The 16,857-nt window shown below is 45.9% G+C and overlaps 1 protein-coding gene across 1 annotated transcript; it reads right to left on the bottom strand.

Annotated features, from left to right (window-relative positions):
- Positions 1 to 637: 637 nt before the first annotated feature.
- On the bottom strand, positions 638 to 16,320 carry SIGLEC5 (sialic acid binding Ig like lectin 5). Its single transcript, XM_027514129.1, has 9 exons — positions 16,175 to 16,320; positions 15,703 to 16,077; positions 15,223 to 15,492; positions 14,936 to 14,983; positions 13,916 to 14,173; positions 13,547 to 13,831; positions 13,229 to 13,319; positions 12,011 to 12,092; positions 638 to 1,734 (listed from the first exon to the last, which is right to left on the bottom strand). Exons 1-9 carry the CDS (start codon positions 16,209 to 16,211, stop codon positions 1,543 to 1,545), a joined length of 1,638 nt encoding a protein of 545 aa, XP_027369930.1. The 5' UTR covers positions 16,212 to 16,320; the 3' UTR covers positions 638 to 1,542.
- Positions 16,321 to 16,857: the final 537 nt, after the last annotated feature.

Raw genomic sequence — 16,857 nt, 5'->3', positions numbered from 1 at the left:
GAGAGGGTGGGTGAGTACATAGCAGTGAGGTCGTCAGTCAGTCAGTCAGTTCAGTTGCTCAGTAGTGTCCAACTCTTTGCGACCCCATGGACTGCAGCACACCAGGCTTCCCTGTCACCAACTCCCGGAGCTTGCTCAAACTCATGTCCATCGAGTTGCTGATGCTGTCCAACTATCTCATCCTCTGCTATCCCCTTCTCTTCCTGCCTTCAATCTTTTCCAGGGTCATGGTCTTTTCCAATGAATCAGTTATTCACATCAGGTGGCCAAAGTATTGGAGTTTCAGCTTCAACATCAGTCCTTCCAATGAACACCCAGGACTGATCTCCTTTAGGATGCACTGGTTGGATCTCCTTGCAGTCCAAGTGACTCTCAAGAGTCTTCTCCAACATCACAGTTCAAAAGCATCAATTCTTTGGTGCTCAACTTTCCTTATAGTCCAACTCTCTATGGACAGTTTTAGTGTGGTGCTAAGAGGGAATAGGTTTGTTCAGGAGAGTCGGGGTCAGCTCTCTGGCTATTGGAAAAATCCCTTTAGGGTCTATAAATGAAATAAGGAAGGGACTGGAGGTCAGCAGGTAAAGAAATATGCTGGAAGAATGGACAGATAAATGTGAGACAAGGAGATAACCCCAGAGAGATTATAAGATGCTGTATTATGAACCGAATGCCAGGCTGAGGGGCTAGTCTTTCCCTGGGGAGACTCCAAAGAGTTTCGGGATGGAGAATGACATCAATAAGTTGCCACTCTGTCCTCTGTTCTGGTGTAAAAAACGAATAAACTGAAGCCTCAGTTAGAGTCCAGAAGGGGGCACTCTCACTGGCAGTGATGATACCAGAGCCCAACAGGAAGAAGGAAGACTCCTTTCCTGGCAAGGACTCAGCCAATGAAAAGCCATGGACTCACTCTTTCCTCTAGCCCTCAACTTCCTTTGCTCCTCTATAAAAGTGGTCTCCTTCCCTCCTTGAATTGGAACTTGCACATGGCTCTCCATGGTTGCAGACCCCAAGCAGCAATTCTAGGCTAATGCCAAATTAAACCCATCTTTGCTGGGAAATAGCTGTCTGTCTACTCGTTTCCAGTCAACACTAGTCACCCTCAGAAGAACTTGACGGGAGGACCTTTCTGTTCAGGAAGAGGAACCAGCAGACACTAGGCACACGCCATGTGATGGGACCTCTGTTCGTTGGTTTTAATATGTTCTTCCTTTTTTCTTTTGAGGATTTTCCCCTTTATTTTTTTCTTTTTATATGTTCTTTCTTTAACGTTCACCAACTTGGAGGTAAGACACATGATCTCTGATTTACAGAACAGAAAACCGAGACACAGACAGGTGGACTGAATTGCTTGATGACGATACCTTAGGAAGTGCTGGAACCTGTCTGTGAGCCTGTTTCTCTAATCCCATCCCCTGTCTTCTTTCTGTTCTACCTGGGGACACTCATACAGTAGTTAAATATTGCCACCAAGGCTTCATCAACTAGTCCCTGACCTCTCCTTGTCCCCATAGAGGCTGGGACTGAGGTCTGGATGAGTCCTCATTAGCTTGTTTTGATCTCAGCGTACTCGGTGCTGGTGGCCTCCTGGTCCTGAGGCTCCCGAGATGTCATCTCATGAAAGTTGAGGGAGGCATAATGGAGGTCTTCCTGTTCCCCTGGGGGTGGGGCGTCCTCTGCAGGGGACAGCACCATCTGGTCAGGGGGGCTGTCTGAGCAAGGCTTTTTCCTGGAACCCTGAGAAAAAGGGAGAAAAAGGAGTCAGAGAAGGAGTAAGCAGGCATGAGCCCCAAAGGAAAGTTCAGTAGATGGGACGTTTATTCACTCATCTTGTTCCTCACATGCTTCCTGTGAACTCAAATATTCACTCATTCATTTACAATTTTGCCAAGACTGACTGGGCCGTATTGCAGGCTTATGAATCCTATTTAACCTTCACAGAAACCCAGTAGGAGTGATATTCTTATTATTCCCATTTTACAGGTAAGAAAATTGAGGTGGGGGAGAGGTGAAGTAACTTGCCCAAGGTCACTCATAGAGTGGATGGCAGAGCGAGGATTCAAACCCAGGCCTGCTGTTTTCTTGACAGTGTACCCTGCACCAAGTCCTGGGTGAGAGGCCAAATGAGCAGTGTGAGAAAACAGACATTGACCCTGACCTCAGGCAGCTTGCAGTCGGCTAGGAGGACTGGATTAGAGACAAGTAAACACAGCTAATGTCTAACTCTGGTGTGATTTATGAACTAGCTTGTGCAGAAGCCAGAAGAGATGGCAATTCTGGATCTTGGACCTGGATCCCATAAAACAAAAATGAAAATAAAGCAGGACCCAAGTCTCCCAGAAAAGAGGGTACCCAGACACTGGTATGCCATTCTCTTTTCTCCAAGTCTGTCCACGCACACCTACACCATCATGCTATAGACGAGTGTGTCGAAAGCAACATTAGCCTTCAAATGCTGCTGCTACTGCTAAGTCGCTTCAGTCGTGTCTGACTCTGTGCGACCCATAGACGGCAGCCCACCAGGCTCCCCTGTCCCTGGGATTCTCCAGGCAAGAACACTGGAGTGGGTTGCCATTTCCCTCTCCAATGCATGAAAGGAAAAGTGAAAGTGAAGTCGCTCAGTCATGTCTGACTCTTAGCGACCCCATGGACTACAGCCTACCAGGCTCCTTTGTCCATGGGATTTTTCCCGGTGAAAGTACTGGAGTGGGTTGCCATTGCCTTCTCCAAATAGTAGCTCATAAAAAAAGAAAAAGAATTCCAGGTTAGGAAAAAACAGTTTCACAACCTCAGAAGAAAAAAAAAGCATATCTAGACAGAGCTGTCCATATTAGGCATGAGCAAGATGGAATGACAAAACAGCTAGGTATTTTGACACTTCTGTAGCCAAAGAGGGAGAAATAAGAACATGTATCTTAATAGCCTTACCCATATATTAAAAGAGGATTGAATTGATCCTCATAAGACAACACGGGCTTCCCAGGTCATGCTAGTAGTAAAGAATCCGCCTGCCAGTGCAAGAGACACAGATTCCATCCCTGGTTAGGAAGATACCCTGCAGTAGGAAGTGGCAACCCACTCCAGTATTCTTGCCTGGGAAACCCCATGGGCAGAAGAGCCTGGTGGGCTGCAGTCCATGGGGTTGCAAAGAATCAGACATGATTAGGTGACTGAGCACGCAGAAGACAAGATGCAGCTCAGATGAATAAACAGGAGAAAGCACTAAGTTCATTCCTTCATCCAACACCTCTTTGCTGAGTGCTGGTTATGAGCTAGGTGCCATTAAGTGCTGTTCTTTCAAAAGAGGACATATGAGGAAGTGAAACAGCCCAAAATACCTGCCCGCATGCCCAGTTCCTTATTAGAGAAGGGAATAGTAACATTAGGTAAGAGTTGTAAGCAATTTCCCATGACCTAGGCACATTTCTAAGCACTTCTTGTAGCAACCCAATGAAACATGTACCAGCATAGCAATGGCCTCATTTCCAGAAGAGAAAATAAAGAAGCAGAGAGGTTAACTAACTTGTCCAAGGTCACACAGCTTGGAAGTGGTTGAGTCCAGGACTTGGACACAGGAGGATGAACTCCAGGGACTATGCAGCTCATTGCTTTACTATTCTGCCTACAGTATCAAAGTTACAGAAAGGCTGAGAGAGTTGACTTATCAGGGAAAAAACCCTGATGCTGCGAAAGATTGAAGGCAAAAGGAGAAGGAGGGGGAGAGGATGAGATGGTTAGATAACACCACTGACTCAATGGACATGAATTTGAGCAAAGTCCAGGAGATAGTGGAGGACAGTCCATGGCGTCGTGCGGTCCATGGGGTCGCAAAGAGTCTGACACGACTTAGTGGCTGTACAACAACAACAACATAATGGGGAAAACAAAGCTCTATCAGGGTTCCTGTTAAGATAGTGAATTCACACATACCACTGGCTCTGCTCACCAAGATCCAACAATCAAAAACTATAGATGGAACTATGGGATAACAAAATTTTATAATCAATTGTTGATTGATTAATCACCTTGAGGTTACTGGGGGGAAGTAAAAGCTAATTTGAACACATGGGGCTGGGGAGGTGACACGTTACAGCCCAGGGCTAGGGAAGCTGGCTTGTCGACAAGAGGAAGAACAGGTTCCCACAGATGTGCTTGAATTCTGCTCCCTTCCCTCCTCCACCCTTGCCTTGGGACAATCATTGCCTGCAGAATTCATAGAGCGTGGACAAGATGGTTATGTGCATGTGTCCAGAGGTAAATGCACCGAAGGCACCACCCCAGGGAGCACCGAAGGCTCCCTGGGGTGAAGAGAAGGAGAGAGGCCATGGAACCTCACTGGCCTTTGGGATTCGTGTCCTCCCTTTCTTCTTTCCCAAACTCCAGAGTCTAGTGGATCAAAATCCACAGAGATTTTGGATCAAAATCCAAAGCTCCTTCTCCTTGAGGTTGGAAGGCAAAGGGGTGACTTACTCTGCTTTTTCAGCGGAGAGAGGGGGACACGAAGTGGGACTGGTGGACAGTGGTTGTGGTGCCTGGGGCACTCCACCCTGCGACTGGTCCCCATCACTCCTTTGAGCCAACACAGGCCAGCATCTGCCCTTCACCTTCACCCAATCAACAGTCCAGACCAAATAGCTAACATCCCTGGGGAATATGCACCCCCCCACCCCCTGCCAGGTCAGAGGACTGAGCACCTGCAAAGTGTAAATATCCTGGAAGAAAAACCAACCAAAGGAGGCTGGGAACATCATGTACCTTCAAAAAACAAGTATTAGAACACTTTGATCAAGAGTTTTAAACCAAGCATGATAAACGCACTAAGAGGAGTAAGTGCTGACGTTACATCATGAACGTGAGACTAAGAAATTACGCTACTCTCTCAATCCCTCCCATCCTCTCCTTCACCAGCAGTGTCCAACATGAGTCTGTTCTCTCTCTGTATTATCATATGTAAATGAGATAGCAAGTGGGAAGTTGTTGTATAACACAGGGAGCTCAACCTGGTGCTCTGAGACAACCTAGAGGGGTGGGAGGGAGGTTCAGGAGGGAGGGGACACATGTATACTTGTGGCTGATTTACGTTGTTAAATGGCAGAAACCAACACAGCACTGTAAAGCAATTATCCTCCAAAAAAAAAACAGGAAAAGAAATTATGTACATCACTCAGTAACGATGTAATATCTCCGAGTGGTGACATATTGTAACTAGACGGCATGGTGATCATTTTGAAACAGAAATATCGAATCACTTATACTTCAAAAACAAGAAACAAGCAAACCCCCAGAAAAAGAGATCAGATTTGTGGTTGCCAGAGGCAGAAGGTGGGGATGGGGAAACTGAATCAAAGTGGTCAAAAGGTACAAACTTCCAGTTATAAGATAAATAAGTACTAGAGAGGTAATGTAGAATGTAATCATTAGAATTAACTCTGCTGTATGTTATACATGAAAGTTATTCAGAGTAAATCCTAACTGTTCTCATTGCAAGGAAAATATTTTTTTCTATTTCTTTAATTTTTTGTCTATAGGAGATGATGGATGTTCACTAATCTTATTAGGCTAGTCATTTCATGATGTATGTAAATCAATTCATTATTCTGTACACCTTAAACTTATACAATGCTATATGTCCAATATATCTCAGTAAGACTGGAAAAGAAAATTATACATATCAGTAATTATGTACATAAGATGTAAAACAAGAAGTTATGTAATCATGTAAGTTACATAAAAAGGAAATGTGTGTGCAGTTCTGTAAAACATGGAAATATGATGTCTGAGATATAAAAATAGGGAGAATCCAATGGTGGGATGAAGAATAGAATAAATACAGTTGAAGTACATCCGGGAGCTAGAAGAACCTTTGAGTCTCCCGTAGAAGGAAGCAAGGGAGGATGAAGAACAGAACACGTGAAAATGAAAGTTATGAATGACGAAGGAACTAGAAAATCTCAACATTCAGATGATAATGGTCCCCAAATGACATGCTTTCTTGGGGGGCCACACCACCGGCATGTGGGATCTTAGTTCCCCGGCCAGAGAGCAAACCTGTGCCTCCACACTGGGAGCATGGAGTCTTAACCACTGAGCCACCAGGGAAGTCCCAGTAGTCCCCAAATGAGATAAAAATGAAACCAAAAGAGGAAGAGATAATTGGACAAAAATAGTGGAGATAAAATTGTCAGAATTACAGAAAAAGTGAACTACATCAGCACAAAGTACCTCGCAAACACAAGAAAAAAGACAAGGAAAAGTCCACAGCCAAATAAAGTACAGTTCATCTCAAGACTGTCAAAACTAAGGAGAAACATGCAAATGTTTCCAGGGAGAATGAGTGGATTACCTGCCAATGTGTGAGACTTGAGACCTCTAACAGGGATACCCGGTACAAGAAACAGTGAATCAAGTGTTCAGAGTATCCAAAGGAAATCACCTTGATCCTGGAATTGAGAGCCTACCAAATGAAATTCAATTGTGGGGGCATAAAAATATTTCAGATACAAGTCTCAATACAGGAAATACCAAGTTAAAAACATGTTAGGAGAAAGAACTCAAATACAAAGAATGCAAATAAAAATAAGAAAACTAAGAAACCACACACAATGAATGTAAGATACAAAGGTGATCAGATTGCCTCAGTAAAATGTGTAGCTGTCTATTTTTTTTAATGATCAGAGAATAGAAAAATGTTGAGTGTGTTCATAATTACGCAGAATGAAAACTGGAGATCTAGAGAAAGAACCAGCATGGCTGTAGAAGGTGGATGGAGGGGACACCAAAAGATATAACAGCACTCGAGTTCTTTTTGTTAGGTGTAAGACAGAGATGTTACTTTTTTTTTTTTTTAATAAGAGAGGAGAAAATGAAATGTTTAAAAAAAATGGAACCAAGCAAAAGGAGAAGGTGAAATAGCACAAAGAAATCCACGTATATCAAGAACCACAATAAATACAAATAGTGTGAACTTGACACAGGATGTCAAGTTGGATTTTCAAATACCTGGTTATAGGGCTTCCCTGGTGGCTCAGTGGTAAAGAATCTGCCTGCCAATGTAGGAGACACAGGTTCGATCCCTGAGTCCAGGAAGATCCCACGTGCCTCATGGCAAATAAACCCTTGCACCAGAATTACTGAGCCTGTGCTCTAGAGGCTGAGATTCACAACAAGAGAAGCCATCGCGATGAGATGGCACCACAACCAGAGAATACCCTTGCTGGCCACAGCTAGAGAAAAGCTTGTGCAGAGTGAAGACCCAGCACAGCCAAAAATAATAAATAACATTAAGAAAAAACAAACTTAGTCATATACTATTCAAAAGAATCATTGCTAAAGCATTAAAAAAAAAAGTTAGAAGTGGGTGGGGAGAGGAAAGGATGGAAAAATACCAGATATCTAACTAACCAATGACAAAGCGGTGTGTCTATCTTAAGATCTAACCAAATAGATTTGAAACAAAAAGTATCACTAGACAGAGACAATCACAAGGTGTGGTTAAACGTGAGAAGATACGATACTTCTAAACTATACCCTTTTAATTTAAAAGTACATCACCTGTAAGAAATATATTTGATAAAACTCCAGGGGAAAATTGACAAGTAAACTGTCATAAGAGTTCAGATAATGATAGTTTAGGAAGACCTATTAGTAAAGATTTGGATTTGAACAATACAATGAACACACACTGGCCTATTGACCTTAGTTGGAATTTATGAAATAGAGTGTATATATATATACTTCTTAAGCATACAGGAACTATTTACAGAAATTCTTCACATAACCAAGTCACAGATAAAGTCTCAACAAAGTTAAAAAGTAAATATCATCAAAAAAATGTACTCTGACAAAACCCAATTTAGTTAGAATTTAAGGATGGAAAGATGTTTTAAAATCCCCATACATTTGGATTTTTTTTTATTAAAATTTTTTAAATTTATTTATTTGGCTGCACTGGGTCTTAGCTGCAGCATGTGGGATCTAGTTCCCTGACCAAAGATCGAGCCTGGGCCCCCTTCATTGGGAGCTCAGAGTCTTAGCCATTGATCCTCCAGGGAAGTCCCCTACATTTCAATTTTTAAAAATCCCCAATAATTTAAGATTCCTAAAAAAGTCACAATAGGTTTTTGCAATGTTTAGAACTGAATGGTATTAAAATAACACATTTCAAAATGTGTGAGGTGAAATTAAAGTGGTGTTCTGAGAGAAATATATCCATAAAAACTTTTATAATGAAAGAAGGGTGCTATATATTAATAAGCTAAGTTGTTGTTGCTTAGTTGCTAAGTCCTGTCTGACAAACTCTTTTGCCAGAGTACTATGAAGTGTAGCCATACCAGGCTCCTCTGTCCATGGGATTTTCCAGGCAGGAATACTGGAGTGGGTTGCCATTTCCTTATCCAGTGAATCTTCCCGACACAGGGATCAAACCCGGGTCTCCTGCATTGCAGGAGGATTCTTTTCACCAGGGAAGCCCCCAATGGGGAATTAATCCTAATTAAACAATATGCAATTAAGAGAATACTACTCATAACCTTTTGTCAACAAATTATAAAACTTAGATGAAATGAACAAACTGTTATCTCTAACACACTGTTTGTGTTAACGGACACACAAAATGACTGAGTTAGAAAAACCACATATAAAGACAAGAGCAGACCCAGGCGGCCTGTACAAGTGATACTTATTAGTCATTCAAGAAGCAGATCATCTCAATTTTACACATTCTCTTTCAGATAATATTAATAGAAAAAATGGAAAGATTCTACAATTCCTCGATATTATCTTGATACCCAAAGAAGAAAACAACAACAGGAGAAAGGAAGACAGAGGTCCATTTCACTCTTGCATACAGATGCGAAAGTGCTCAACAAAATATTAACACACTGAATCTACCAGAGTTTTAGAAAAAGAAAAAAAAACACTCACTGTGAACAATTTCATCTTTTCTCAGGAATGCTAGTTTCAAAATAGAAAATGTTGAACCGTTTCGCTCACCACTGGTAACAAATTATAGGGAAAATCATATCAGTGGATGTATCTGAAAAGTTCAACTGAGATGTATGATATAAACATAAAGTTATTTAGTGATAGAAAAGAACTTCCTTAGCCTGATAAAGACTATCCATATAAGCCACGACAGTTAAAAGCAAGAATATCACAAATTTTTCAGATGGTATCTTTATCTCTGAAAACGGATGGTTACAAGTAAGATATAAGAATTTTCCAGCTACCAAAGCAACAAGAATCTAAATGACACTCAAGACCAATTTGAGATTTTTTTAAATTACAAAATAAATCCTCACACTTAAAAAGAATTGTTTTTCATTCTGCATATAGCAATGAGCAATCAGAAAAAAGCATGTACAGTAGTAGCAATAACTAGTATTTAGGAAGAAAAAAATTTTTAAATACTAGTTATTGTTATAGAATAACTAGATGACCAAGACCTGTGTGAAGGAATTCTCCATCTTTCTTGAAAACATTTTTTTTAAAGACTTAAATGAATAGAGATAATCTGTTCTCTTGGATTAGAAGACTTGAATCCACAAATACACTCTTCCTGGATTGACCTATAGGTTCAATGCAATTCCAATCAAAGCTCCAATAGGAGTATTTTGGGGAACTTGACATACTGATTTTAACATTTAAATAGAACAGCAGAGGTCCAAGAGTAGTCAAGACAACTTTGAAAGAAGAATCTGGAGAAGGACTTGCTCTATCAGATACCAGGACTTATTTTTGAGCTTATAGACTGTTGAATGTAGACACAGTTTTGACTCAAGGACACTAAAATTGATCATTGGAATAGAAGAGGTCACAGAAAGAGGACCACCCACATTTGGAATTTTGATGAATGGCAGATCCACAGGGGAGGAAGTGAAGGACTATTTTGCAAAAAAAGAAGGAACATATATAGGTCAACACTGTACACCACACAGAAAAATCAACTTCCCATAGATGAAGTCTTTAAATGCCAAAAGAAAAACAGAAAACTTTTAGTAGAAACTATCCTTGAATATCTTTCTACATCTTAAGATGGGAAAGAATTTCTTAAACCCCAAAGTTCTTATTACAATTAAGAACTTATCATCAAACGTCACCTTTAAAAAGGTAAAGTATGAGCTACTCACTGGGAGAAGATATTTACAATGTATATAATCTTTTAAAAAGCATAAAAATGTATAAAGCTCTCAAATTTAATAAGAAAAGGTCAAACATTCAGTAGGAAAATGGGCTGTCAATGAGACCAGGCATTTTATGGAAAAGATGTTCATATGCTGCTGAAGCTGTAGAGAGATTTTCATCTTGATTGGTAACCAAGGAAATGCAAATCAACACCATAATGAGAATGTGAGATGACTGAAAAAAAAAATTGAGAAAACCAAGTGTTGGAGAGATTGTAGATCAACAGAACCTGATAGGCATAGATGAGAGTATGAGTGAACACAGTTGCTTTGGAAAATATTGCCATGATATTCTAAATAGGAACTTTACAGACCCTATGACCTAGTAATTAAATTTCTTAAGTAATGCTAAAGGAAAACTCTTGCATGTGAATACAATGAGACATGAATAAGGAATGTTTGTAATTGCAACACCAGGAAACAACTCCAATGTCCATCAATAGGAGCTTAGATAATAGACATAATCATAAAATGCATCATTATACAATGGGGAACTGCAACTTTGTGCAAAAACATGAATGAATCTTTGCTATATAAGACTGCGTCTACAAGGCAAGTCCAAGAAGCATACCTGGCACATGACACCCTTGGAAGGTTCAGAAGCAAGTAAACTGAAGAGTGTATATTTGGGGTAAACATATATGTGGTAACACCAGCATCAAAAGATTCAGAGCAGTGGTTACTGGGGGCGGGTCAGAGTAGAAGGATAGATGAAAGTTATCATCAGTGTTTTAAGTCTCAGGTTGGATGGTAGATTTACACGTGTTTATCATATCATGTGTAACGATGAGTAAGTAAAAGTGAATACTGCTTGTTCCATTGATACTAGCTCAGTGATTAACAAAGCATTTTGGATAATTCCATTTGGGGCAACACAAGCCCAATTTTTAAAAAGGGAACAGGGGTCTTGCTGGACAGGGATGGTGTGAGAGAAAATTACAGCCCTCGTTCTCAAGGACTTTACATATACGATGAGAAGGTGGAGACAGGTCAATGCACTGATGTTGTGTGATGTAACACAGGGTGTCGGGGATGGACACAGGACTTGGTGGATGGAGAGAAGGAAGGGAGAAGGCAAAGGTTCCCAGAATAAGAGATGCTGAGCTTGCAGCTGGAAGGAGGCAGCGAGGTGGATGGTTGAACTGCGAAAGGGAGGGCAGCTCAGGTAGTGAAGGGAAAGTTGCTCAGTCATATCTGACTCTTGGCAACCCCATGGAGTATATAGTCCATGGGATTCTCCAGTCCAGAATACAGAGTGGGTAGCCATTCTCTTCTCCAGGATATCTTCCCAACCCAGGGATCAAACGCAGGTCTCCTGCATTGCAGGTGGATTCTTTACCATCTGAACTACCAGGGAAGCCTAGTTCAGGTAGAAGGAACTGTATATTCAAAGACTCCGAGTCATAAGGGAATAGATCTCTCTGGACACAGGGAGAAGGCCAGTGTAGCTGGACCCTAGGGCAGGACCAGTGGCTGGAGCGGCCGTCAGGGGAGACGCCAGGAAAGACATCATATATCAGACCAACGATTATGACTTGATTCTCTAAGCATTGGGAGCAACAGCTTTGAGACTCCAGAACGGCTGGAAAGTACTGGTTTGGGGGGAGATAGTTCTAGCAGCCTGTATCCAGTAAAGAAGTGAATAGGCTCAGTGGTCAGCAGAGCACCACTGGGCCTGGGAGATGAAGGGGAAGAACGGAAGGGAAGCCAGCTCCCAGGTGTCTGCCTGGGGGAGCAGGCAGGAGCAGGAACTACTGATGGACTTAGCCTGAGTCTGCCAAATGGACATGCCTGGGGCCCCCACGGCTGGAGAAGACGCCCGCATCACTCACCCAGGCGACGGTACCCATGACCGGGTCTTCATCATCCACACCCTCTGGTCTCATGGCTGCCTGCTTTCTGCGGGCTTTCAGTCTAAGAGAAGAAACCGGTGTGCTGCAGTCAGGGCGGCTCAGACAAAGGTGGGCAAGCTGCCTCCCACTGCCCTCCCACTGCCCCCAGAACGACGGCTCGGGTATCCAGACCCTGAAAACACTGGACTCAGAGGCCTTCCTGACACGGAAGTAAGTGCTTCATCTTCTTGGATGACCAGGACTTTGGCCAAGACTGAATTTCCATCACTAGAGACTTGACTTACAAACTTGTACATGAATGTCATTATTATTGACACATGGTGGCCAAAACAACCCAAATGTCCATCAGTGGATGAACGGATGAGTAGATGAATGAGTAGCTGAATGAGTAGCTAGTAAATGAATGAGTAGATGAATGAGTAGCTCCATTCATTCAAGGGAACATTGTTTGGAAATAAAAAAGAATGATGGAGACGTCTCTGGTGGCGCGGGGGATGAGAATCCGCCTGCCAATGCAAAGGACACAGGTTCAATCCCTGGTCTGGGAAGATTCCATGTGGCTCTGAGCAACTAAGCCTGTGCGCCACAGCTACTGAGCCTGCGCTCTAGAGCCCTTGAGCTGCAATTCTGGAAGCCCGCACATCTTAGAGCCTGCACTTTGCAATAAGAGAAGCCATGGCAATGAGAAGCCTGTGTACCACAACCAAGACCCAGCACGGCCAAAAATTAATGAATTAATTTTTTTTTTAAAAAGGAGTGAAGGACTGCCATGCATGAACATTCAAAACATCACGTAAAGTGAGAGAAATCAGTCACATGGGACCACATATTTTATCACTGCCCTTATTTGAAATGTCCAGAACAGACAACTCTAGAGAGATGGAAAACAGCCTAGCGTTTGCCTAGGGCAGAAGGTGGAACGGAGGGGATGATCAGGGGTGTGGATTTCCTTTTGGTTTCTCTTTCATTTGGGGCTAATGCAAAAATTCTGTCAAAATCACTGTCAAAGACACGCAGTTCTGAATAGACTAAAAGCCAATGAACTGTGCACCTTAATGCATGGGAATTACATCTTGCTAAGGTTGTTACCCAACTCTGAACCTAATCTATGCTTCTCCACATTTCTGGGATTAAGAGACCTCTTTCCACACTCCCTACCACACACCTCCCTATACCTCCCCAAGAACACAGACTTACATGTAAAAGAAAAGGAAGCACAAGCACAGGGACAGCAGGGCCATGGCACCAGCGCCTCCAAGAGCCCCAACAACCAGGAATGCAGGCTTCCCTGCAGGGAAGACGGCCAGGAGATGATCACGACCCCGAGATCAGTCTCTTGCCTTCCCGCCTCCTTGCAGAACTTTCTGGAGAGCCTCTTCAGGCCTGAGAAGGAGCCCCCTGTCCTAGAAAGCACCTTCTGCCCTGACCCCAGCCCCTCTCCCCGCCAAGCGTCATCTTCTCTAGGATGCAGACCCCTATCTCCTCTAAGCCTCTTCCCCCCAACAGACCCCTGACCTGGCAGCAGCAGGACAGACCCGCTCCGGGCCCCATGGATGTTCAGGGCCTCGCAGCTGAGGCTGATGCCAGAGCTGAGCCCCTCTCGGAGGCTCAGGGAGCCGTTGGCCCAGGGCCCGGCGGAGCTGGAGCTGACCTCGAAGGAGGCGTTGCTGAAGTTCCCCTCCAGCAGCCCCTTGCCCAGCCTCCAGTGCAGGGAGGGGGCCGGCCGGGCTCGGGAGGAGCAGCTGCAGCGAAGACTCTCGTCCTCCTGGGAGCAGGAGGGGCCCAGCAGCTGCGGGGGGGCTGTGGGAGAGATGGGAGGGATCAGGGGCACCCCTCCCCTCCCTGGAACTCCGGCCTCCTGTCCCCAGGAGACCCCACACTCACAGACCACGATGAGGCTCAGGAAGATATTTTGGAAATCCAGCGGGTTCTGAGCCCGGCAGGTGAACTCCCCTTCTTCTGCTGCCCCTACACAAGGCAGCTCCAGGACCCCGGTGCTCGAGATGGGGGTGGCCTCCAGGGCGGGAGACCCCCGGAACCAGCTCAGCTGTGCAGGGGGGTTGCTGTCAGCAACACACAGCAGCTGCAGCTCCTGGCCCTCCGAGATGAGAATAGATGAGGTGTTCTGCAGAATCTTGAAGGCTTTGGGGGAAAGCGCAGTGGGAGAGCTGGGGGAGGCTGAGGTCTCCTCCTCCCTCTTTCCCAGGATCTCCTGGCCTCGCTCTCTCCTCCCCCCGCTGGCCAGCTGGGTTCCCTGCAGTCCCAGGGCTGGGCCTTCCCACCCTAAGCAGGCTGAGCCAACATGTCTGGGCCTCGTATCTTCAGGGGAGGCTTGGTGTCTCAATGGGACAGGCCTGGGCTGTTTGGTGGAAAGAAAACACAGAGCCTCAAGGCTTGAGATGTTGATTCAGTGAAGGCAGCAGAGGATGGGACTAAGGAGGCTTTTGTGGAAGAAAGCCACACAATAGAACCATGGTGAAGGAAATGGGCTTTGAACAGGGTGTGTGAGTGTGTATACGTGTGGGGTGTATGTGTGTGTGCCTGTGTGTATGTGTGCATGAGTGCACGTGTATATGTCCGTGAGTGTATATGTGCATGATAGTGCCTGTGCTGTGGGTATATCTCTGTGTATATGTGTGATGTGTGTGTGCCTGTGTGTATGGGCGTTTCTGTGCGTGTCTCAGTGTATGTTCATATGTATGTATTATGTGTGTGTGCCTGTGTGTGTGAGTCTCAGTGTGTATTGCATGTGTGTGTGCTCTAGTGCTTGGGAGGTGTGGCAGGCTGGTGATTTTCTCCTTGCTCTTCCCATATCTGATCACATTCAAGCCCACTCCCCTGCCCCACCTTGGAGGCAGTCCCAGGAGCAGGACCCAGCCCTGGAGAGGAGAGGTCCTGTCCTACCTGTGACATTTCTGAAGGAGAGGCTGATGCGGAGGTTCCTCGGAGCATCTGGGGCAGAAAGACATGGGCTTGCTGCAGAGGGAGGAGTGGGATGGAAACTGACCAGCACCCCAGGAGGGAAACCAGGAATAGGGGGGCTGTCCTTCACGGCCACTCCCCACCTCAGCTCCCAGGGCACAGACCCATAGAAGAGTGGGCTGGCCTTCTCTCTACACACGCACACACATGCGAACACCCACACACACACACCAGCGCCCTCAGGGACCCCGCTGCCCCTCCACACTCACAGGAGACGTTGAGCCAGATAGTTCTTTCCAGGGCCACCTGCGATCCCTGGAGTGTCACCAGACAGGTGAGGTTGGTGCCGTGGTCCTGGGGCCTCGGGGTGAGGGTGAGCTCCGAGGAGTGGAGGGTGTCTGGCTTCATGGCATCAAAGGCGTCCCCCACCCAGGAGAACAGGAGAGGGTGTGGCTCATCACAGGCTAGTGACAGTCTGCAGGTCAGCTTTGTGGGGCGGCCGGACTCCAGAGGCTCCAGAAAATGGATGTCGGGTTTCTCTGAAGAAAGGGAGATGAGACAGAGGGAGATGCCTGGATGCAGGGGTGTGGGGACCCAGAGGGTCAGGGTCACAACTCCTTCCCAGTTCTGGGTCTCTCCTGAACCCTCAAACCCCAAGACCTGGAGCATGGAGGGCTGCTATAGCCTGTTCCTGTTCTAACAGAGGAGTCTCCACGGGCCAGGGTCCTCTCCTGGGCCCCCTGTCATACCTCCTGTCACCTGCAAATTCAGCTTCTTCTCTCTGTAACTGTGTTTCAGAGTAGGTCCTTTCTCCACTCGGAAGTAGTAGACTCCTGAGTCGCTCAGCCTGGCCTCTCTGATGCTCAGGGAGCAGTCGTTGTTGCTGGGGTTCCCGAGGAGGCTGAATCGGCCCTGGGTCTCTGGCTTCACAGGTTTCTTTCGGTCATTTGTGGCCACAGCATCATTGGTGTGGTGGTCTTTTTCCCGGAACCAGTAGATGAAGAGTTCGCCAGAGTAATACCAGGGGTAGGAGAAGGAGCAGGGCACGTGGACGTCCATGCACGCCTTCACCACCACTGATTCCTGCACTCGGAGCTCGTACCCTAGAAGCTCCTGCAGGGACCCTGGGGGACACAGAGGCTCAGCAGCAGCTCCAGCCCCTCCCCACAGGTGCTCCCCTCCCCCAGCCGTGAGCCCTGTCCCCCACCCTCCCCCACTCACCCCCCCACAGCAGGGGCAGTAGCAGCAGGGGCACCATGTCAGCATCCGCCAGCACAGAGCCGGTTCAGGTCCCTCTGCTGGGGAGGGAAGCGCCCCGAATGTGGGGAGGGAACGAGGAAGCCCCAACAGGAAGCCAGAGGGTGACAGAGACAGAGCCTTGGCCAAGCAGAGAAGGGGAACTTGGACGCCCCAGGCCATGGAGGAGGGGCGGCCCTGAGAAGGCAGAAGGTCCCACCCCACACCCTACACCGCAGGGGGAGATCCTAAGGCCCCCAGAGGCTGAGAGGCTTCACTGCACTTGGCTCTGACATGACCACCTGTCCAGTGATGCTCGGGTCCACAGTGGGATCACCCAGTGGCCGGCACAACCAGAAAAGAAAAACCGTGTCCAGCCCTGGTCATCGGGTGGGACCAACCCTGCAACAGAGAAACTGAACTTTCCGGAAAAGAACACTGAAAGATTTCTCAAAACCATTCAGACTTGGGCAGGAAGACTCACATACGCTGGAGGGTGGAACCCAGGAAGGAAAGCTGAGAGTGAAAAGCTCCTTTGCCCAGAAGGGTTTTCAGAACAGGGCACACGGGCTGTGCATCTTCATGGATCTGAGGGTCTGTGGGACCAGCCGACCCGGACACAGGCCCACGCAAAGTGGGGTGGTAAAGGAAGAACTTTGCCCGATTCA

This window comes from Bos indicus x Bos taurus, chromosome 18 (genome assembly GCF_003369695.1).
Source record: "Bos indicus x Bos taurus breed Angus x Brahman F1 hybrid chromosome 18, Bos_hybrid_MaternalHap_v2.0, whole genome shotgun sequence".
NCBI lineage: Eukaryota > Metazoa > Chordata > Mammalia > Artiodactyla > Bovidae > Bos > Bos indicus x Bos taurus.
The sequence above is the reverse complement of the archived record's forward strand: the minus strand, read 5'-3'. Positions and strand labels throughout refer to the sequence as shown.

Coding starts and splice junctions, on each gene's coding strand:
- SIGLEC5 (XM_027514129.1), bottom strand. CDS start 16,211: ATGGTGCCCCTGCTGCTACTGCCCCTGCTGTGGGGGG. Junction 16,078..16,174: donor ACTGCCCCTGCTGTGGGGGG/GTGAGTGGGGGA, acceptor TGTGTCCCCCAG/GGTCCCTGCAGGAGCTTCTA. Junction 13,320..13,546: donor GTCTGTCCTGCTGCTGCCAG/GTCAGGGGTCTG, acceptor TCTTCCCTGCAG/GGAAGCCTGCATTCCTGGTT.